The sequence below is a fragment of the Pseudopodoces humilis genome, chromosome 1, assembly GCF_049639895.1.
Source record: "Pseudopodoces humilis isolate 2021_Gansu_Grassland_sample_001 chromosome 1, ASM4963989v1, whole genome shotgun sequence".
Taxonomy (NCBI): domain Eukaryota; kingdom Metazoa; phylum Chordata; class Aves; order Passeriformes; family Paridae; genus Pseudopodoces; species Pseudopodoces humilis.
The window spans coordinates 113,815,001-113,839,156 of NC_142200.1; the positions used below are offsets into that span (position 1 = coordinate 113,815,001).

General features: G+C 39.7%; 1 protein-coding gene across 10 annotated transcripts in view; it reads left to right on the top strand.

Annotated features, from left to right (window-relative positions):
- THRB (thyroid hormone receptor beta) overlaps window positions 1-24,156 on the top strand; it is a 157,094-nt gene that overhangs the window by 82,795 nt on the left and 50,143 nt on the right. For 9 of the 10 annotated variants that reach the window (XM_088054237.1, XM_014248395.2, XM_088054264.1 and 6 more), the window contains one exon: window positions 23,632-23,696. In XM_088054237.1, the coding sequence (XP_087910363.1) occupies window positions 23,690-23,696 (7 nt within the window). In that variant the 5' untranslated portion in view covers window positions 23,632-23,689. Of the gene's footprint in view, window positions 1-22,072; window positions 22,217-23,631; window positions 23,697-24,156 lie in introns of those variants that run through there. The other variant, XM_005518957.3, reaches the window with a different exon arrangement.

Genomic DNA, 24,156 nt, shown 5'->3' on the forward strand with positions numbered 1-24,156 from the left:
TTATAAAGGTAACAGCTGAATGCACACCATATGTCAAAAGCAAACATTGGGAATTTTTAGGAAGGGGACAGAGAAAAATGTCATATTCTCCATGTTTCACTCACATAGGACTGCATCCAAGTAACATGGTCTTTGTTCTGACCTGTCAGATTTTCATGTGTGTAGTATTAAAACATGTATGCCATCACAGTATTTTCCATCCTCAGGTGCATGTTTTTCTGACGTGATCAAAAATATGAATAATATTAATAATATATGACCTATATAATATAATAATATGAATAAAATATGACCTATAATATAAAAAACAAGTGAAGATAGACTAATGCCTACCAACGTTGTCACACTTCGACAGAAGCATCTAGGAGTTTCCTACTGGTAATTAAGAAAGGAAAACACCAAGACCATATCTGAAAAATAAAAGGAGTGAAGCCTGTATGAAATTCCAAGCTGGGAAAAATTACAAATGTAAACAGCTTTAGGTTGAACAGAAGCCCTCCTTAATAAAGATAGTTTTGCTGGGGACTTTGCTGTAACATGCCTGTCTTCCATAATGTTTTATTCTAGAATGGGTTAGTCCCAAAGGACTCTTTAAAGGTGTGGATTCAGATGTATGTACATATAACTGATGTACCTATCAAATCCTCCATTTATTCCAGAGCAATTTTACCCAGCAAAATTATGCCTGTTAGGTACTAAGCACCAGTATTGTGGCCATAAATATGCAAAATTAACCAGTTTGCCAGGTACTTTCCAGGTACAATAACTGCTACATATTTTGTATATATTTCAATTGTTCTCTTGGTTACAAACTTGCACATGAAGTATGGGAAGCATACCGCAAGTAATGATTTCTACTTTTCCCTCCCCAACCATCTGAAGATCTCATATATTAAAGAGGAGAAAAATATTCTAATCATGCATTCATGAAAGTCATCGGTCTTTGGATCATTTTACTTACGGCTTTATATGATGTTAAAATTTCATAATTACTGACAAAAAAAAAAATTTACAATATTTTTTGTCACCTACAAAAAGCTTGAGATCACACTGACCACACCACTCTTCAGAATTATATAGGTGTATTTAAACAGCTTAAAGGATTATTATCATTGCTTCCCTGATTTAAAAAAAGAAAAACATGATGCTAATGTTGTTCTAAGGTTCATCTAATATGTATATAGAAGTAATAAGTAATTTTACAATTTACATAAATTTAAATAGAAAAATATTGAAATTAAAAGCAGAAAACCCAATGGATAATCAAATGTGTTTTTTCACAGAAAAAGTAATGCAAAGATTTCTACTGTATAAATAGATTCTGCATAATGACAGAAAATGTTATTTCTACATTGCTTAATTTCTCATTTTTCTCCCTGACATTTTGAATCCCGCATTAGTCTGTAGAACATATTCAAAATATCAGAGGTAAAACAAAAAGCCAAACTTTGTCTTCAGGATGTAGTTTCACTAACTTGATTGGGCATTACGCAGAGCAGATCCATTTTTAGCATATTGCAATTTACATACTGACCTTTTCTGCACTGTGAATGAAAATTGATGCTGTGATGTGTTGATTAGTCCCGTAAAATAACATTTAATATTTCATTTAAATATATTGTTTGGTGAACAAGAATGACATCTACTCTATTACAATAATAAAAATGTCCATCACAAAAATAAAATAAATCTAGATTGCTTCCAGATAGCTGAAAAAGATGATCTTACAAAGCTAAGTTTTGTTTTCAGAAATGCTCACTGACATTTTCTGTCTTTGGTAGCTCTCAGTAAAGTGCAGAACTGTTGGAAGTTTAACAATCTCATGCAGAATGGATGTAGACATCAGGTCTAAAATGGGGGAATGTGTACATTTGCATGTGTGCGTATGCTGATGATAATAGTTTGGAAAAATATCACTTCAAAACTTGAGACAGAGCAGCTACTCCAGGTGAGCTACGTGAATGGATGCTTTTATTTCTCTCCCATTATGGTCGCTGCATAGTTTAATATAAATTGAAAGCAGACTTACTTCAGGGAGAATAAGCTGGAGTAGTTAATGTGTAGATTGCCCTAAGTAATGACTGCAAAATATGTGCATAATTACTTTGACCTGCTGAGGTCCCAGGTGGAGCACCTGCTCCAGTTTAGTATTGTAGGAGAGAGAATGTGCAACAGGAGACAGTCTAGACAGGACTATCAACAAATTCCAAAGGCATGGGAAGCTTGCATTCTAAGTAAGGTTTTAGCAAAGCACAGTTGCTTAATTTTGTGAAAAGGTGATTGGGAAGATCATGATTAGAGTTCTTGTGAAATGGACAGAAGTTAGCTGTGAAGGAGAGCCAGCATTGCTTGTGGATCTAGCAGGACACTGACAGTTGTGTCTGTAGTAAGATGAGCCTGTACTGGGAAAAGCGCTTGAAAGAAAGGGAGAGATGAGCAATATAAGATGTTTCCTGGGGTAGGTGTGGTGTTTGAAGCTGGCATAAATGGGACTGGGTTTGCAGAATAGATACACCAACTGGCAGATCTCATTTAGTCACAACTGGTGAAGTGCTCACTTTGTCTCGGGTGAGACATGCTATAGTAGTAGCCTCTAGTATACCAAAATTTGTATAAACCCCTATAAGAAGAAACCCCTTTAGATTGTTACTGTCCTTCACTATTTCACCCTGCACTTAAGCAAATCCTACTCACAAATTACAACAGCAAGTTTAGATGGACAGATCAAGTAATTCCACTGCTTGATTGGAGCTGATCCTGCATTGAAAGAACAAACTTTGAACTTGTTGAAATGCTAAAAGCCTGTTGAACGCTGCAATTAATTTCTTAATGCATGGCTTAAGGATTTTTCATTACTGTACAGAAATTGGGAAAATAGATGCAGATTGTTTCAGAGAGGTCATTCGGTGTCTAACTTTCAGCTATGTGTCTTGAAAAAAGGAAGCAAGCTTTCCATCCTTCACACTCCAGTGTTCATTCTGAAAGATGTTTAATGTACTGCCTACTGTGGCACCTCCTTTAATTAGCACTTGCTGCTTTTCTTCTTCTGAAGACAATTGTGATAGTGGCAGACTTCATGTCTTTATTACCAGCAAGATGGGAAAGGCTCCTGTAACTTCTGTAACTGATGGGCTGAGACAATCTGGGTGCCTGTAGCTCCTAATGAGCAGCGCATGACATGGTGCAGAGTATTGGCAAGATTAATGAGCCCAGATTTCCTTACCAGCACACTGCCTTGTCAGAACAGCATAGAGAAGGAGGGAGAGCATTAGCACATAGTCTGCAATGCACCTTTGTACTGATAGGAAAATCCTGTGCAACCAGCCACAGGAATAGATGTGAAAAAAACTTCAGGTTTCTATTTGCAAATCAGGATTTGTGCAAATGGTTGGGGACTGATCACTGTTATCAGACTGAAGCCCTAAAGGGGGAATTTGCCATTGACCTTGTTTTGGGAAAATATTCCCATATAGGAAAAGAGATCAGAATATGCTCCCCTCCAAAACTGTTCCCTGTTCACTTGGCAACATAAAAGGGTATTTTGTCCTTGTTTAAGTCCCTGTCAGTAATTTTCTGATCTTTAACAATCTACCTCATCTTAACAAGAAAACATTATCACACAAGCCCCCTGAACTAAATAATACTAATTCTGATGTTTTCTAATCAATAGATTCCTGCTAAGTTTTCCTCTGTAATGGTGAAATTGTTTTTTAAATGCTTTAGTTTGGAAAGCTAATGACACTTGGAACACTTTCTGACTAATACTTTGCAAATACCTGATTTTCATCTAAAGTTTCTGATTTTGTGATACAGACAGCTCTAAGGAAGTGTAATCTTTTGGATAATCTTGAGAGTGTGAGGACACAAAGAGACTCATTTGAATTGAATCACATATTATAAGCATTCAACTCATAATTTGGCATCTAAAGTGCTTTAAAACACCCACTGATTTCTTATATTTCCTGACTCTTAAGGAAGACCAGAAAGATTAAATGTTAGGAGGCTGAATGAAGTGGGATGAAAGAAGACTAACAAACTGAGTATGTGCTTTAACTTACCTTCCTTCAAGGAGATGAGCACCTGCACACTGGAGAGACCAGAGAGTTCATTTGAGATCAAAAAGCAGTACAGGCCTCCTGTGTAGGTAAATACATGAAGGTTTTGCTTTGTGACACCTGTTTCTCAGATTTTGAAGGTTATTTCAGGCTTAATTCTTGGTGTTCCTTATTGTACTTATACACAAACCCCTTCCAGCTGCCCCTAATGAGACATGCTTTGGAGAGGAATGGAAGAAAAGTCTTACCCCTAAGCTGGTGAGTTGGGGCTGGCAGTGCACAGTTCTGGAGCCAGGCAAGTTGTATCCCTCCCTGTCTCCCAAAACCAGGAGGAAATGCCTGATATAAAGCAGAGCAGGTTGGCAGCACTGAGGCTTTCTTATTTCTGTCTCTCATCTTGTCTGATTTGATCTCTGTGAGCTTCCTTGGTAGGTAAGTAGAATTAGCCAAAGTGTGGGTCTCTCTGCTGAAGCTGTTTTTCTTTTTATATAAAATATTTAAATATTCCCTGAAAACACAGAAAGAAAATTATCAGTCTTTTCTGGGAGAAGTCTGTGCAGCATGGAACTGAAGTCAGTCTGGAGTTCTTTTACATGAATTTAGAAAACAAAACAAAACAAAACATCCACCAGCTGTGAAAAAGTACTGAGAGAAACAAGCACTGCCCAGCATCAAGTGGGGGTTCATTTGGTGAGGATGTAAAAACATAGATTTCTTCAGATGATTTACATGATAGTACTAATTTTGTAAGACAGAAGAATAGTTCAGGAATCGGCTGTCCAGCTCCAGAGCAGCTGATACTTATGAACAGTGGGTACTCATACACTGGTGAAATACTGAAAGCCTTGATCTCAGGCAGCACATCTGAGTTGTGAGACAGTGCACCAGTGAGGGCTGTGGAATTGCAAATGAGCACCGCGCTCCTCTTCTCCAGGGTGGTGTAGGCAGCTTTCTGCTCCAGGCTGCTGCCTACCTTGCCTGCTGCCTTGAGCTATCTCTGCTTTTCCATGAAAGAATATAAGCAGTGGGTAGAGAAAAATTCTCTCGAGTGAAATGAGAACAGGATCAGGATCAGACTGCTTGTTGTTTTTTTGGTTTTTGCAAAGTCAAAGTATTTCAGGTGAATGTCGTCTTTATTCAACCACCTGAAACAGGGAACTGACAATAATTGTAAAAAGGGTTTCACTTGAGATCATTCTTGTGTACAGCTGCCAAATGTTGTATCTGGGCCTCAAGTAAAATCTGAGTGTTACACCAAAGACCAGGAGAATTGTGATTACTACTGCCTAAGAAAGTCATCTGCCCATATATTCATCATAATTTTTTAAAAAATAAAATTGGTGCAAGTTCATTCCATCTGATTTAATTATTTTACAATTTGTTGGGAATTTCAATAGCTTTTAATTAAGGAAAAAAAAAAGTTTTAACTGCACATCAGAAGTTTTCTCCACTGTGCAGTAACAACAAAAAAGGCATACAGCTTCTTTTGTTACTTACCTTGTAAATGTGATTTTTGACACTGCGTGCAGGTTGATCTATTTCCAAACTCTTGGCTATTTCAGTGATGAACAAATCCTAACGAATAAAACTTTTTGTTTAGCAGCTTAAAATCTTCTCCCTATTAACAAACACATTATGTATAAAATATTGGTCTTCCTGAGAGAACATTAATTAAAAATGTATGGTACTGTTAAATATTCTAGTAGCTAAACCAAGCAAGAAATATGCTGGCAATGACTAACATCCCAAATCTGATTCCTCCTAGGAGTGCCTGGATTCTCCAGTATTATGCTGATCTTTGTGCAATTGTTTGCATTTTGTAGCATTGAACAGTGCTTTTGCTAAGTTGTGAATGTGTTACGAATGCAAGTGGACATTTTCAGTGGTTATTCAGTAGACATTCAGTCACTGTCTCTGAAAAATGGGACAGATTTTAATAAAAAAAATCTTGTTGTTAATAAGAGTTAATATATTTAGTGACATTTCTGGGTTTATCTCTACTGTAGGTGTCATGGCGTGGAGGAAATCAGATTTCTTTCTGCAGACTGGTCTCTGAATTTTATTAAATCTTTTCCTCAATGAGCAAGCCCCTTTTTCTTCTTTTTGTTTAGTTCTTTTTGAGAGTTGTAGAGTTCCCTTTTGTTTTTGAGGATAATGACTCTCATATATGATTTCTTTTTGCTCTGTGGCATCTCACTTCAGAATTTGAACTAAACTTCAGAAGCACAGCTGGCACCCAAAGACAGAGCATCTGTCTGCTGGAAAACTAAGCTTTAGTTATTTCAACATCAGTAGTTTACACTCTGTATGGAGGTATTTGGATTTGCTATCTGTGAGGATAATACACTATATACTCCTTTTAAGGATAATTTGTGCCATATATAAAGGCAGTAATACTTATAGGAAAATGTTTTCTCTATGAAACAAACTGAAAAAATATCTAAAGGCTATTTTAGAAAAGTGCCAGGGGAAAAAACAATTTGGAGGGAAGATACTTTTGCCTAGTTTTCTAGATAAGTCCCTATTATCTCCAAAATAATGCTTTCAATGTAAGAATTCAATAATTTCATCTAGCATTTTTGTGAAGAAATGGGCAATTCAGTTTCATTACCTGCTCTTCCACTTACTGAATTTGAAGACATTAACTCCTTCTTTGGGACTAGGCAAGCAGTGAAATGACTTCAGATGATTTTTCCAGCATGCATATGTTGTGTAGAGACATCTAAAAATAATCCTCCCCTCCTAGCTGGTGAAATTATCCTGGCAAAGCCCCTAATACATACAAAGCTATGCCAATGGAAAAGTGCCGGCGCCTTTATCAATTTAGCTGATGCCATTTCGGGGAGATGACGCAGTGTTGGTGGGAGAGGGTTTCCTTCTGCTGGTGTGCATGTGAGGAGAAGGTCAGGAAGAGGCTGATGCTTTCAGGCTTGGTACATGCACCACCACAACACCACCGAATGCTCGATCCATCCTCCTTGGATGTTCCCCTGTGCCCATCCCACTCAGTCCTCCCAAGTGTGCCAGCAGGTCGGCACATATGATGTGCTCAGGACAACAGGCTGGGTTGGTTGTTCCAATTTGGGACAACAGGCTGCAGTACTCAAGTGCACCCCCACTTCATTGTTACCCCCAAGCAGCCCTGGTTAATGTCATTTGTGTTTGCTGTCACTACTTCTGCCATTTCTTGACCCTCCTTCTTTGCTGCCCTTGTACCTCTTTTTCTCCAGTCCAGTCTCCTCCCCAATAAACAACCAACCCTTAATTGCTTTTCTTCCCACTTTGATCCCATTTTTTCCACATCCATCTCAACCCTGTAAACCTGGCCTCAGGTGACAGGGTTGTTCCTGATGGCCATGTGTGGCTGTATGCCCCAGCAGGTCCTCTGCCCTCCCCTTTCCCTGTCTGTGGCCATCTCTTGGCAAGCTCCCCTTCACCCATCAGTGAAATCATTGAAACCTGTATAAAGGGCGCAGGAATGACAGTCCCAGTAGACTTTATTGAGCCTGCTCAGTGGAAATGAGTGCAAATGAAGAAGTACAGAATTTGGCATGAGAAGGTCTTCTTTGTTTCCTAATCCCCTGCTACAGGAACATGGTACAAAATAGCTGATGTCAGTAGAAAGACTCCCTTGGCTTCATGGGCTTTCCATCAGACCCTTTTCTCTTACTGTCTTAATGCTGGCAGGATGACTAATAGAGACAGATATCCTAAAGCTGACAATGACATCTTAAATCTGTCATAAAGGATCGAACAGAATACTTATTTCTACAGCTGAGCAGAATTTTCACGAATTATGGCCCATTATTTTATAAAAAAGTGTAAGGATGAATAAAATCAAAATGAAGAAATACTTGTAAAATGTGAAAAAGGATATATGATTGAAAAAAAGATAACTGGAAGAGACACACATATTTTGGCTATAGCTGTTGACAACAATACCTGAGAAATAAAGCCCGGTGAGGTTATGAAATTCCAGCAAATTTATGGATTGTAGCGATGTCAGTTTGTTCAGGAGAAATGTCTGTGTTACTGAGGCATTTCTAATGATCCAGTACTGTGTAATTCCAGCACTCAGGAACTGTGAATCAGGTCATTACTGCCAACTCTGCTATTTCATTCTGAATTTTTAAGACTTTTTTTTTTTTCATTTTATTGTCTGTATGTAGTCAAGGACAGCATTTTATAGTCCACTATCCCCTGTAGCGTCTATGCCAGTTCAGGAAATGCTGATAGTATACCCATCTCCCTTCTGAGAGACCTACAAAGATGTTTGTTTCTTTTTTTTTAAAAAAAAGAAGGCTGGTTTAAAAACACATCTCATCCTGTTTCTTAAGTTGTTTTTTTTTTTTTTCTATAATTTGGATAGGATACCTCAAAGAAAATTCTATTTTTAAGTCATTATAAATAACTTCTTATGTAAGATTCTCCAACAACTTCACAGATACTAAAAAATAAGCCCTCTCTAGAAGCTAGTACATTTTGTGCTTCCCATATACGCAAACTGCTTTGTCATTTAGACCAAAGTCTCTTAGTGGATGGCACAGCATGAAAATAAATCTGGAGATCCTGTTCTGATAAAGTTTTCCTACAGCTGGTTGCAGATACCTTCCATGAACAATACAACATGTTCTCTCATTCTGTCAATATCTTTGGGTTTTTTGAATTAATCTATCTGGTTTTCATAGTAGAGATACTCTGTTTTGAATTGCACAAAATAACAGAATCATCCATGCTGGGGTTTTTTTTCCACAGAAATTTCACTATGAGCTTTTGCAATCTCCACATATTGTAACTTGGCACAAAACACTACCTCTGCTTATGGTTTGCATCATTAACTATCAGATTGGCTGCTCACTGTGTTTATAGGATACAACAAGAAATAGCCTGTTAAATCTGGCTGATTGGTAAAACTGATGTTAGTTGAATCATTCCGCTCCTGTGTTCTCACATCGTACAGAGAACAGAATCCCATAAAACAGAATTAAAGTCAAGGGCAAGAAATATGCCCAAGTGTTGTAAATAAATTGAGAATAACTTTCCTGAAGTCTAAAAAAGTAAACACTGAGAGTAGACTAGAAATGCATGTTTGAAGTAAAAAATGCATGCCAAGCATATATGATATTAATAATAGCAGTTCTGATGGCTTATCTGTAGATCTTACTGGCATACTGTTGGAACTGAGGCGAGTATTATCATCTCCACCTTATGGGTGAGGAAGCTGGGTAACCGTAAGAATAAATTTTCAACACGGAACATGAGGCAGTGCTGACTCCAATTCCCGTTGCAACTCCCCAGCTTTAATTATTTTTCTGTGAGCTTCGTTTGTTTCTCTTCATTATACAGAACTTGTTCTTTCAGCACAAGGTAATTTGGATAACATTGACTGTAGATTAGATCCATCTATTAATACTTATGAAACTTATTAATTCTAAAATTGCTGTGATAGGATAGCTCCTTCCCATTACTGGATGGGAAAATGCCCACATCCTTAATTTAGACTGGTGTGTTGCTTTTCACAATAAATTTTTTTCTGCTTGAGACACTATGGAAAGCAACAGGAAAACAATGTCTCTGATGCTTATTTTAGCATGTTTCCAGATAAGCCTGGTGGGAAGTATGTGGAATATCACTTCTAAGATCATGTATTTTCACTGTCCTTTTTAATATCCGTGTGATGCTGCTAAGATAAATCATGGGAAGCCTCAGTATCAGCAATACAAGAATGATTTCCCATTCTGCTTCTCCTGATTGATGTGAGTGGCATAAAAACTGTCTCTGAGTGTCTGGCTAAAATCAAACTGTGTATTAGTTAAATAGAAATGGTGCTAAATGGGGGACTGAAATCTATTGAAAAAGTAGTGATTTGCATCTGTCTTGTGTTTGGGACTCATTTTGCTTGTGGCTTCTCCCTTGACTCTCTTTGGCTTCCTTATTGTCTTTATTTTCAGGGAAATCTTTCCTGAGATAAGCAGCAAAAATTCATTGGGTAATCCTCACTCCTTTGGATCTTCCATCCCTTACCACTACAGTGTGTTTATGTAGAGCTTTAACCAGAAAACTCTTCAGTTCCTTGGAAATGTTCAGTGTGCTGCACCTCTGGGAGCACTCCCTGCTTCATCACGGTCTTGCCCCTGGCACTCCATACCAGGTGGGATTCAGCATCTTCCTGCTAGCCTTTGAAGTCATCTCTGCTGGGTGTCTTAAAACAAAGTTTTCCTTGAATGGTGATTTCCCCTGCTTGCAGCTATGTTCTTCAAGATCTGTTTGTTTGTCAGGCAGCAGATGCACAGGAGCAGCACAGAGATGGAGTCATTAGGGCCATGGCTTTGGCATTTGGTAGTGGAGCCCCTCAGGAATGAAATGCAACATCGTTTTCCTGTTGCACAGTTACACAAACAAGATGTGAAATTAGAACAGAAGGGGAGATTAATTGGAAAATTGGAAAGGAGGAGAAAGGAGAGAATTATATATTCAAGGAAAAGCCTGGCTCATCCCACTATCTCAGGAGAGCAAAGAAACTCAGGGTTGATACCTTGGTGTATCAGTCACAGAGCCATCATGAAGCACTGTAGTATTGAGAGTTTCATGAACTTAATAAAAGAGGTGGATAAGATTTCTGCATGTGATTTTTGGTGTGCTTTCTGGGGAAAGTGCATCTGCTCAAACGAGGGTTTTGCTTCAAACACTGGGAGGATGCTGCTTCCATACTGACCTCCCTCTGCCCTTTCAAGACCCCTAATTTTACTGCTTTGATAAATACATGCTCTAAGTCATAAATAGGGGTTGAATTCAGGCAATAGTGAAACTGGAAGATCTAAGCCAACTACTGACAAACCAGGGAAAGCAAAATAGCTTCAAATGTGCAACTCACAGCTCAGGGGAAGCGGGTGGTGCTGAACAGGGCCTTACAATGGAATTTCCCCTGCTTGATTTTTCCATGCTTTCCTTCCAGAGGCTCAGACTCCTTGTGTGTTGTCTCCAGCATGGGCCTATGCTTCTGTGCACCTACAAGCAGGTGACCCTTAAAGCTGTCATTTCTTTCAGTGGTTTGGCTTTCTCTGTCAGTCTAAACTTCTAGAATAACCTGCCCAAAGGCTCATCACCTCAGGACAGGTCAATATGGATCATTTTGTGATGGGTCATATAATATTAAAGCATATTCAGAATCAGCCGTTAGAAATAGCTTTCTGAGTCTTACTGCACTTCTATTGCTGCATCTTTGATTCTTTACCTTTTATAAGCAAATGTAAGCTTTCTGATTGTATCCTTACTCTCTGTACAGCAGATATTTTGTGGAGCTTTTCCTGGCTTCTTTCAGACAGGCTTTGCTGTCCCTGAAGGCCATCCAAAAGCTCCTTGTTAAAAAATTAAAAGTCTCCTGTTTTTGTTTACATCATTCTGCAGCTCCTCATGTTGCTCCTCTGCACCTGTGAGCTGTCTCACAGTGGAAGTGCTGTCACAGCAAGTGCAGGGATGGGGTATTCTGCTGAGGAGCGGCACAAAGACTGGGGGCTGGCAAGGTGAGCTTCCCAGGCATGCTGCCTGTGGAGGTGTGGAGCTACTGAGATCAGCGAGCAGGGCATCAGGGTCAATGCAGTAGTAGAAATCTGGCAGCAACAAAATGCTGCACCAGAATCTTCCAGCCATGTCTTGGTAGCCTGTAGCCAAAGGTGAAATACATAGATGACATGGCAAGCTGAAGAGGTAAATTGCAGCTTCCTCACTGTTCAGAAAGATTGTCTTTTGGATGGGTTACTGTAGGTCTTATTCAAGCGTGTCCATAAGCTACTTTATTTATTCTATTCTTTTATTCATTTTATTCCTGATTTCATACATTTACTTTTTTCTGGTAGAAACACTGAAGGAAACATTTAACGTCTAGGCTGGCCTTGGATTTTGGTGTTGTTCACAAATTTTCAGAACAAAGCTTGTGTGGCAAGTTCAGCTCGCTAACTCTGTAAGATAAATCTTTCCTGTGTGTGGTCTTTACTATTTATTTGACCCACTGTTTCATTTAGGTAACTTAGCAATGATGTGGACTTGGGTTCTTGCTGGAAATTTATTCTCGTGTCTCAGTAGCACTAGATTCATGGCTTTACTGAGTGCTGAAGGAAATACTGACCTTACCAGTTCATACTGTCGTTCTCCAGAACATACAACTAGCACTTTTTAAAAAGTGCCTTTCTTCTGTGTATAAGGATCTAAACACAGAAAGTTTTCTAATGAATTACATTTTCTTTAGGGGTTTTCTTTTCACAGTGCAGGACTTAACAGTCTTCAAAGGTGTTTCAGAAAGCTTCAGAAATAATTGAACAATTAAAAAATAATTTCAATGCATGGAGTTATAAATACCCTAGTTTATTACAAAAAACATCAACCCATCCTGTGTTCCTCGGGCATGCCATTTTGAGGCGGGTTGAACCTCATTTCCCGCCCCTTGCCTCCGAGCAGCTGTGCTCTCCTGCCACTTGGTGCCAGCTGTGGTGGTCACCAGCCACCTCACAGAGATAATTCAACTCCCTAACCCAGCACAAAACTAACCCAGCAAAAAGTGGGTGTTTTCTGCAGGGTCAGTGAAGCGAGTCAGGTCACGCAAGGGGTAGAAGGGGGCTGTGCTACTGAGAACAAAATCTTTTATGTCTGTCCTAATTAAACATTATGTCTATCCTTAAAGCTATCACCAGTTTTTATAGTGTTTTGCATGAAGGTTTTTAATGGGTTGACTGTTAGCCTAATACTCAAAACTCCCTGTATCCCATGTATTAGGCCTTCTTTATTCTCTTACTTTGAAATTTGGTTGTAAAGATATAGTTGTGTTGCATTTCAAAGAGTTGTGCTATACAGCAAAGTAAGCATTGTGGTATTGGCATTTTCAAGAACTATTAGCATAATTATTCCTTTATTAAAAATTATTTCAAGCAACAAATTAATGCCCGATGTGATCTACATACTAGGAATAAAAAATGCCCTCCTGTATTTGCAGTAAACTTTCATCCATTAGAAATATGCCACTAGACATTAAAATCAGATCACCTAAGGAAAGCAGCTTAACTCCTCTTTATCTTCAGCAACTTCAGCAGTTTTGCAGAGCCACCTGTAACTCAGAGTGGTTCAACAGCTCCCCACTCATGACCCCGGACAGCCATACCAGGAACTAAATAAACCCTACTTACTAGCAATTAAAGTGATTTAATTTAAAACACACTGACAGATGCATAATGGGTTAATTAGAAAATAAGTAATTAGCAAATAGGATGGAAAAGGTTAAAAGGTTGTGGACTTTTGTTGTTTGCTTGGGAGAGATAGCAAAATCATCAGCGATTAAACTTTTTCTTTTAATTTCTGGGCCTAATTCTATTATTGTTAGCTGTAAATGAGGCAGCAAACAAGAAGAGAGGGCTAAAAAAATAAGAAGAAATCTCTGTTTTATCAGACATACTGAAAGGCCATTGTTAACACTTAGGCTATGTGATTTATTTCCAATCTGCACACAAAAGCAGGCACACATCTATGATGTTTGTACTTAATGTAAATATATATACCTCTTTGGAGAAGAAGTAGTTGTCCTCTCCATTCTGCACTGGGCCCCCAGTGAGGTCTGGAAAAAGGGTATAAGACATGATAGAGATTAGAACACCCCTCTTAGGAAATTCTGCCTGCCTTAAGGATTAAATCAGTGAATTATTTAGTTGGGAATATGCCATAATGTGTTTGCTCACCAAAAAGAAAAAAAGAAAATAATAAAAAAGAAAGAAAAAGTTCAAAGGGAATAGGACTTTGAATACGGTAACTTCTGAGCTGTGAAAATCCTCAGCTGAAATCCAGTTAACTACATGCAGTGCTGCTTATACAGACAAAGCCATTACAGAGGGTACAAGCAATTTTCTGTTTAAAAAAAAAGTGAAACAAGAGCTTCTGCTTCATTTTTACAAGCAGTATTCCTTCTCTCCATGACTTTTGTCTGCCCAAAACCAGAAGCAAATGGTCATTTACATAGTTTAATATAGTAATATTTTATGACCACTAGCTTATTGCCAGGTAACTTGAAACTCTTTATTTATTTATAATAATTATAAATGTATTTATGTATCTATGAAACATATGGTTTGTATTTTGATATTTCAGAGAGAATGTTTACAGAAAGCTTTCTCCAATTTGAGTCTAATTTTTACTGAAGTCATTGAATTTTTTCTTTTGAAAAATAAGCTTTTGGGTGAACCTCAGAAATAGCAATATGAAGTTTTCCATTTCAAAATATCAATTAAAACCAGGCATGATTTTTTTCTTTTTAAATATAGCTGCCTGCTAACCTAATTACATGTCCACCAGTAACCATTAGTGTAATTTGACCAAATTTCCCATAGCAGTCACATTCTTCCATCATTCCTTGCTCTCTTTTGAGCATGGCTATCCTGTGTTCACTTCCTCGTCATTTCACCAAGCCATAGTTAACTCTGAACAGATATCTGTCAGTCCAGCCCCATAATCATTTAACTTTACATGTTTGTCCCTCCCTTTCTATTAGTCATACTTTTTTATGTCTCTGGTGTGCTTTTAGTGTGCCTCAGGGATGTTTTCTGCTTTAATGCTTGATTATAAAGCCTGAACCTACACATCCAGGGATGCACTGTCCTCTTTTGGTGTGTGTCACAGTGTCAGCAACCCTCTGACGCCCTTTTCCCTTGAGGCACTTCTGCAGTGACAGGCAAAGGCTCCAGGTCTGCCAGTTTAACTCATGGAAAGGATCTTGCACAGATTCTTAGCTAGACTTTATTCACCCACCAAAGTTCTTGCTGGCTAGGGATATAGACTTCAGAAAACAACTTATTTCTTGCTCTAGTCTATTACTTTGATTTTGTTGAAAATCAACCCCTTCAAATTTTTTTCCAATTATAATTGAGTTTAAGCCATATATTTCAGGTCTGGAATCTGTGTCTAACATTTCAGAAATCAGTGGTTTGGCAATTCAGCTATCAGTTTTTAGGAAAAATAGAATCAAATTTGGAAACTCATCAAGTCACACAATAGACAAAACCCGTGAGGCTAAATCCATAGCTGTAAAAGCATCTCTTGCTCTGTTTTCCAAAGTTTTCTGCGAAGTTCTATATATTTGCACACTGTAACTCGAAGCCTGCAATACAATTTTTCATTTAGATTTTTTTTTCATTGTTGAATTTATTTTTTCATCTAAGTGGTGACTTTCTGAAGCTCTGGTTAAAGAAAAGCAGAAAGCCTAAAGCTGAATTAATTCTGCTGTTCATATCTGAATCCCTGAAAATAGCTCAAACAAATGCCAGTACCAATCTTTAGGGTAATACTTATCCCTACTCAGAGTGACATTTGTAGATTAGAACATACTAATTTCTGCTTCACTGATTTTTTAGGCACAGCATATATAAGATGCATTGACAAAATGCATTCGTGTTAATGAAATTCGTCCAGGTACCTCCCCTCTTGACATTTAGAATATATTCCTTTTCCTTATATATTCCATCATAAGGGGGGAAATTCACCAGTTTCAAGGAAAAGTCTTTGAAATTTATTTTCTTTGGGATTAACTAACATCAGTCAGTTGCAGAGTAGGTAGGTAATTCAAGACAGCCTTCATCTAATATACACTTCTAAGTGAGTAATAAGAGAAATTAGCATCAAAGATAAACTGTCCCTTGTTGAAATTTCAGGGAGAGCTAATGTTTCCTGAATTGACAGAACAAAACAGACAAACAAGGAAAGTTTTATGTCAAAGCTGTTGTCTGAATGGAACACCTGTGTGCTGGAGAAAAAACACAAAAGCCATGAAGTATCTCACAAAACCACAAAATTATCACTCAAATTAGAGATCTCTTGTATAACCCTCTCTTCGCTTTTCTATCATTCTCGGCCCTCCAGGATCCTCACTCAAGTGAGTATTTATTTCAGTTGGTAGAGGTCTTCGTGAATTAAGGCTTAAATCTTTAATGATATAAACATCACATAATTCACTGTTACAGATCAGCTGCTCTTTAGCAAAGCTGGCTAGCTCAGGCAGTAACACTTCATGTTAAGAAAATCACTCGCAGGCAATAGGACCCTGGTTACTGGAACAGTGGCTCAACAGGGCTGTCTCCAGTTCTGTGCTCCTCTCATGCCCTCCTGTGTACACACGTAGTAGGTCAAAGCAAAGTGCTGGAGAGCTGGCATTTCTGCTAGGGGAGGAAGCAAAGTGAAGGCTGCAGCCCATTATGCTGACCTACTGTTAAGCTGAATGTAAGTAGATTTCTTAGAGCCTTTACATCTTAGAGGCAGTCAGCAGCTCCAGATTGTGATAAAAAGTGATTTGAGATACCCTGGAAACGAGATAAAATTACTCATTTCTGTAAGTACAGGGCAAGAGGAGAATTACATATTCCATTTTCTGCTTGATGCCCAGGTAGTTTAAAGGTAATATTACAGTCTCCCTCTGTGTTCTTTCAATGATACTTATGAAACTGCTTTTCTAATCTGTTCAGGCTACTGGGAGACCAACAGACACACTAAAATTCTGTTCCTTTTTGCCTGTGAAGAAATGTGTTATTATATTTTCCATGCATAATAATTCATTATTATATTTTTCACTTATATAAAGATATATTTACCCCAGGACAGTAAGCCATTAAGTTTTGATGAAATCATAAAAACAACTTCTATCTTGCATTACTTTATTTTGCGGTGCCAGCCTCTTTTTCTTTGTAGCTATGTTCAAATCAACAACTTTATCATTCAGGCTGTCCTGCAAACCGTATGTGAGATCCAAAGCCTTACTACAATGAGACTATAGAAAGAATCAGTTTGTCTGTCTAATTCAGTAGTGTTTATCCTGCAGATCTGCTTATTGAAACACAAGACATTTCAAAAACTTGTTAAACATGGAAGTTACCATTATCTTTTATGACACTTAATGTTTGCATGTAGTAATTTTCTGGCTTTTGTGCTGTAAAAAAATCTGCTGATGCCTGCACAGAGCCGAGCATGAATTGAATCTGTGTGAGGAGGATATTACACAGAATTACTGGACATTCCTATTAAAAAGCCCAATAGCTCTTTGCCTTTTTGTTCTTATGTGTCAGGATAGACTGCAAATGTTTATACAGATAGTGCACTGTGGTTTTGATTTTATGCTTTACTGCATGTTTTTGTGTCCTCGTGAGTTGAGATATACTAGCAATAAAATGCATGAGTCAAAGCCCACTTCTGAGCTTGTGCCTACAAGTTAGTTCTTACGGGTGCTTTTCATTAAGCATATTTGGGAAACTAGACAGATTTTTATTTCTCATGCAATGCACAGTTGTTCATTATGTTTTGCAAGGGAGGAAATACTGCTTGCTCATGATAAATATATCATGTACCGTAAGCAATGGTCTGGTACGTTATATACTGAATATGTATAACTTGCAAAATCCTCTGTATAACTTGTTCCAAAATAATAATTTTGCTTTGCTGTTTAATATTCAATATTGAAACAAATTTAAAAATTCAGTTAGGCATCGAAACAGCCTGTGGGCTACTTTGTATTTTTTCCTGATGTGGAGTTGCTACTCTGGATTTTTCACTAAAGATGAATTTAAAAGTGAGAGCAACTTCCACGGAGTTTACAGAACAATATATTCAGATAATTCATCACCCCCAAGCCAAGATAGCTCCCAAGAAAAAAAAAGAAGTGCCATAACTTGTGGAATGGCAGGGCATGAGGGGCTGGTGTCCTGGGGCTCTTGCTCTGACTGTGATGGAGCTTTCCCCCTGTGCCCGGTTCCAAAACCTACATGCTCTGCTATCCTGCTCAGTGCCCTCGTCAGCTCCCAGGACCTGGGCAGGCATTCCCTGCCGTCCCCAGGTCTGTCAGCAGCCCATCCCTCTTCCCTCCCTGGAGGCAGCCCAGCTCCTGGCAAGGGCTGTGTAAAAGTGCCAGGGATAAGCCAGGGACATGGGGAATTGCAGGTAGGGTTACAGGAGGGACTGGCAAATGAGCCAGCTTGCCCCGTGGCCCTTCCTCTGGCTTTTGAAAAGGCATGTCAAAGAGCAGTCCAGCAAGGAGCTGGGCAGCTTGTCAGTGCTTCTGAAAGGTGCAAAATTGCTTTTCCCACCTGTTCTTGCCTTGAGAAGAGACAGGAGGCAGCAGTGCTTGTCCACCCTGTGCAGCTGCTTGATGACTGGGAAGGGAAGCCTGAGGCCTCCCAGAAAGTATGCAGTTCATGGTATGGACAGGAACCAGGATTCAAACCACAAAATTGCCCTGGCCCAGAGAAGACTGGCAGCCACCATTTAAATCTGAAGCATCAGAATACGGTCAAAAACACCCTCTTCCCCTGGACAGCAAACTCCTGTTACATAGTCATTGGTTAATCTGATGCATTCATGTGATGGAGGAGGCACTTGGTGAAAGTGGGAAAACACCTAACTACACTGATTATGCTAATTGGTTAATTACCTTTCATTATGGAAAAAGTAAGGATGTGTAGCAACTGGCAATATGGCTAGACAGTGCTTCTGTATTGGAGACCAGAGCCTGAGAATTAATTCCAAATACCTATTCAGGCCGGAGGAGCTGAAGATTCCAAAGATGTCTCTTTTTTAAAATTTATTTAGGGGCAGTATAAGAATATTATTTTCCTGGTGCAGGGCTGTAGATCTGAAACAAAACTCCGTATCAGGATGCAGTATGCATTTTGCTGCTTTCATTTGAGATATCCAGTATGATCATGAGGACTACCTTGTCTAAAAGGAAAAAAAAAAATAAAAGAAAAGAAAAAGTAGGGTATAACGTCAGTGATGGAGAAGTAGCACAGTGCCCAGTCTGCTGCTGCAACTCTAGCAGGAAGGTCATGCGGGATGTGAGATAGCACTCTCTGAATTGATGCTGCGTGCTCAAGGACTGTGACTCAGAACCATGAGACCTTGGGTAGCTCTTTTGTGGGCAAGTAAGTAAGTGCTCAGCACACAAAAGATCATCTAACAAAGCCTGCTCCCTGTGACGTCAGCAAAGCTTAGCCGTAAAAACTGTGTCACTTCTGGCAAGAAAGAATCTTACTCTGCAGTGTCCATAAAGACCCCCTGACATTACTGGCCTGATGAAGTGGAGACTCATCTGTGACTCTTTCGCATCCTTCCCATTTGTGCCTGCTCATGGACTTTTTAGCTGTAGACTCTTAAAAAGAACTCAATTTCCTCCACATCTTACACAATTATGCCTTCAAGAGGAGCTGGCTACAATTAATGTAGACGCCATTTAATATTCTTCCTCATGTGAAGCAGAAGCTGTGTTGTGCCTTCAGAAGACTGTGCTATGTATGTGCCAGAAAGGATAAATAGTTCTGTATTTCCACAGTGTTTCCATCTATGGGCCACATTCCTTGGAAAGAAAAATAGGAAATTACTTCTGGCATAGAAAATGCAGTATAAAAGCATCCTTTAGAAAAGATCCCAAGACATTTGGGAAGGTTATTAAAATCATAAAATATTTTAATTATCACTATGATTTTAATTATTACTTATTATTATTTTAATTAATGGTTTAAATAATCATCATAATGATAATTGAAATCATCATCACAAAGCAGCTATTACAAATGGGCTCAGGTACTGTGTATCTCTTGGCGGTTGCTAAATTGACCTAGTGGAGATGCCAGATGGGCAAGATGCTGTACATTTACAGCAGCTTCAAGACCTGCTCCAAGAAACTTTATCTCTAGGCAGGTATGAGGGGAAAAAGAGGATGCGCACTCTCCATTTTAAACTGGTGCACACAAAAAGACTGCCAAAGCCAGATATGTTAGTGTAATGCTTCAAAACAAAAGACCAGCTTTTCTTACAGTTATTTTGTAATTAGTTTTTTTACACAAGTGACAGCTGCTTTTATGCCAAATCCTAGTCTCATCAGGGAAAATGGCAAAACTCCCAGGATAACTAGAATTTTTCTCTTTATACAGAATTCATTGAAGAACATCGTATTTATCCTTTTTTTTTTATTGTCCTTTTTAATAGGTTGGTGCAAAACCAATAATTTTAGGTTTAGTAAGTAATTATTTACAGGAGGGGCAGAATTTTTCTTTAAAACACTCAATTGTTTGCTTCAAGTATGTCACTGAGTCACCAAACCACAATTAAATTCTGGGAAATGGCTTATTGTTGAGATTCATGACATCCCATGACGTGGTGGGATGGGTCAGAGTCTGATTTTAATTGGAGGCCTGATCTAATTTTGTATCCTCTCAAATTTGGATTGACAAACTGTGAAGGATTTTGAAGTTCCACAAGATGTCAGCAGCAAAAAGAAAGACCTTGCATTGTCCCTTCTGGTTGTGTGGTTTGTACATGGCAAATAGCAAGCAGAGTATTTGCTCTTCCCTTATAAGATTAAAGAGAGATTACATCTTTTTTAGGAGCCCAGGTGAAGTCTCAGGAGGCTTTCTTGGGAGAAAAGACAAGGTAAAAAAAAACACATTGTCACAATATGCTGGAGGATATTTTTCCAGTTCACAGACTTGCTAGGGTTGGAAGGGATGTCTGGAGATCATCCAGTCCAACCCCCCTGCCAAGGCAGGGTCACCTAGAGCCGGTTACAGGTGACACAGGAACATGTCCAGGAGTATTTTAAATGTCTCCAGAGGGGGGGAGACTTCATGACTTCCCAGGGTAGCATGTTCCAGTGCTCTGCGTCCCTCATATAAAGAAGTTCCTTCTGTAAAACTTTAGTAATAAAGTTTTGCATTGTGCTTACTTTGCAAATAGAATGAACGTTATTACCCTGAAGTGAGTACTTTCCATTCAATATAATGTACTAGAGGGAGAAATCATTTCAGATTACTAGGAAATTAGAAAGGACAAAATAAATTGTCTCCCCAGGGAAGTGGTCACGTTCCCAAGCCTGCCAGAGCTCCAGGAGCCCGAGGCAATGCTCTCGGGCACGTGGTGCCATCCGCAGAATCACAGAATCATAGAACCTGCTGAGCTGGAAGGGACCCATCAGGATCCCATTCCTGGAGTTGGCCTGGAGCTGGAATTTGACTATCCTGGAGGCTCCCTTCCAGCTCCGGATTTGGATTGATTTGGATCTATGATTATGGATTTCTTTGGGTTTTTACTTACTTTTTTATTTGGGAGGGGGGGTGTATGTGTGTTTGTGTCTTGTGGGGATGTTTTCTGTGCTGCTGTTCGCTGGAGTTTCTTTTGGTTCTTTATTTTTCGGTTTAGTTTTTGAGGGTTTTTGTTGTTGTTGTTGTTTTTGTTTGGGTTTTTTTTAATCATGAAGAATTACGACCTTTGGAGTAGCAGTTAATTTAATTTGAAGCTATACGCAGATATGCCCGGTTAAGCAAGGAGGCGCGGAGTGAATGGAAAAGCCCGGGAATGGCGCTGCCGCGGGGCCGCCAGGGGGCGCTGCCGCGCCGCGGGCGGGTTCTGCCTGTGGGAGGGCGGGGAGGCCGCGGCTTCTCCCGGAGCCCGTTCCCTGCCGCGATTCCCTGTGCCCCTTCCCTGCCGCAATGCCCTGTGCCACTTCCCTGTGCCCCTTACTTCCCCTGTGTCTCCCGGGCCGCCGCCAGCCCGCGGTAGGCGCGGAGCACGGCCCTGCCTCACACCCCGTCTCGAGTGGCGTCCCGCCCACGCCGCGTGTACGTGAGCAGGGCCTGAGGCGTGGCGGAGGCCGATGGGCTGAGGTGATCCCACCTCCATCAGTCTCGGTGCTGCGGCTCACCTGCTCTCTCCTTCTGACCCTTGCCTGAACACAGCAGATGCGCTCGACGCTCAGCTTGCTGCTAGGGGAGGATATTGATTTCATGGGAAAGGCTCCCTGTGTGAGGAAACGGGGGCCAAGAGGAAGCAGAGATAGGGCTGTGGCACTGAATGGATGGAGAGAAATAAAATACACAATTTTTTAAACAAGGACCAGTTTCTTACCATAAAATGATGATCAGGACAATTTAAGAGAGGTTCTACTTCCTCTCTAAAATGTCACTTCCACGCTAACATTAAAAGAGCGGTATTTTCTGTTCATAGAATCGGCAAGGTTGGAAGAGACCTTTAAGATCATCCAGTCCAAACATCAACCCAGAACTACCACAGTAACCACTAAACCACGTCATCCAGCACCAGATCCAGATGCCTCTTAAACCCCTCCAGGGATGGTGACTCCACAACCTCTCTGGGTAACCTATTCCAATTCCTGAGCACCCTAATAACAATGCGAAATTTTATGTAATATCTAATCTGAATCGCCCTTGTCTCAGCTGAAGGCTCCTCTGGTCCTCTCACTGCAGTCACACCTCACTACATTCTCCTTTTGGGGAGTTGTAGAGAGGGATGAGGTTCCCCCTGAGCCTCCTCCAGGCTAAACAACCCCAGCTCCCTCAGCCCTTCCTCTTAGGACATGTTTTCTTCACAAGTCTTATTACCCTTCTCTGGACATGCTGCAGCACCTCAATGTTCTTTTTCAAGTGAGGTAAAACTCACCCAAAACTGAACACAGTGTTTGAGGTGTGGCCTCACCAGCGCTGAGTACAGGGCCATGTTCTAGAGAGCATGACTGTTCTCAGACTAGTTTTCCACAGGCATTATTGGGGTCACTTGTAGACCCGGGATTTCTTACTTAAAAATTCTAATGAGATCTTGTCGCTATTCTGGAGTAATACCTTTAGGATTGTCTCTGCTTGGGCTGGATTGTTGGTGCTTAAACTAGAGAGCGAGCTGGGATCATCCAGCTGGGCGCTGTGTTTTGGGCAGGGATGGCTGAACAATGGCATGCTGCCTGTGATGCCTCTGTGTGAAAAACGTGAGTGCTGGTATAAATACTGACACAGCTGAAGGATGTTGTCATAACTGGTATCCATGGCTTTCTCTCCTGGCACCAAATTAGCTTGCAGGGCTTTGATCTTTGCTACCAAACAGAAAAAGAGTATAGTTAGTATATCTGTGTGTGTGAAGATTCAGTTCTTCACAGCTGCAGATGTCTTGTTAATAAAATAGAAGACGTCATTGTTCAAAAGTTAAGTGTTAAGTACATGTAGATTAGTTTTCTACCATATGAGTAAAATTGCTATTTACATCTCAGGACTTTGTAAAAGTCAGTAGACTTTTGGGTTTCAAATGACTGAGTAAGAATCGGTGTAACTGTGACAGAGAATTTCTAATTCCTTTGAGTGCTCGGTTTTTACTGAACCTGAGAGTAATGGGCATATATCATTAGAAACTGTAAAGTAGAAACCAGTTACCTCCTAAAGTCACACACAAGACTTAGAGGAACTTCTGCAAAAAAATTATGGAAAGTATTCCATGAAGTGGGCAGAAGCTTTTTTTTTTCAGCATCAGTAGGCACAAGCCTTTAGACATTGCTTCCAAGTCCCTCTTAACCACAGCCCCTCCAGTTCACCATGTTTTGGACCTGATTTACATTTGTTATCTCATGTAGCTAAGGAAAGTGCTTTGAATTCAATGTGTTAAGCCATCAGACATGGACCATGCTATTCAAGATCCAGAAGGTTCTGTCTTGGTTAAATGTCAATGGTATTCTGCAGACAAGCATTTATGAAAATATTACATCGGGTTTTTTCCTTCTTTTTGGCAGGTGACATAGGTGACGGAAGAAGGACAAGAATGATTACATATCCATAACTCCCAGCAGTATGTCAGGTAATGATATTTAATAAGAACATCTGTGCAATATTTCTTGCCTTTCTGGAGTGATTATTGCTAAATATTTATTGAAAAATGCTTATTTAACAATTTCTGAGTTCATTGGTGCTGGGAATGGAAATCTTTTCTCCACCCAGATCACAGAGACGTGGGACACATAGGAATCTTCCCCAACACTTTTGAAACTTTCATTGTCTTTGGTTTGCCTTCCAAAGGTTTGCCTAGTGTGTTTTGTTTGGAATGCGCATTCCAACTTCAGCCTTCCTATTGAGGCTGCCAGCACAGGGACAGTTTCAGCTCCTGGTCTAAGTTATTTTGTAACATGGACATACCCCTGAGCTTCAAATGAGACAGTCAAACTTATTTTACATAGGTTGCCAAGTACACTTCAGAGAATTACTGACTAGGTCTGCAAGTGGGCTGAAGATCCAGAGTTGACATGACCATTAACCATTTT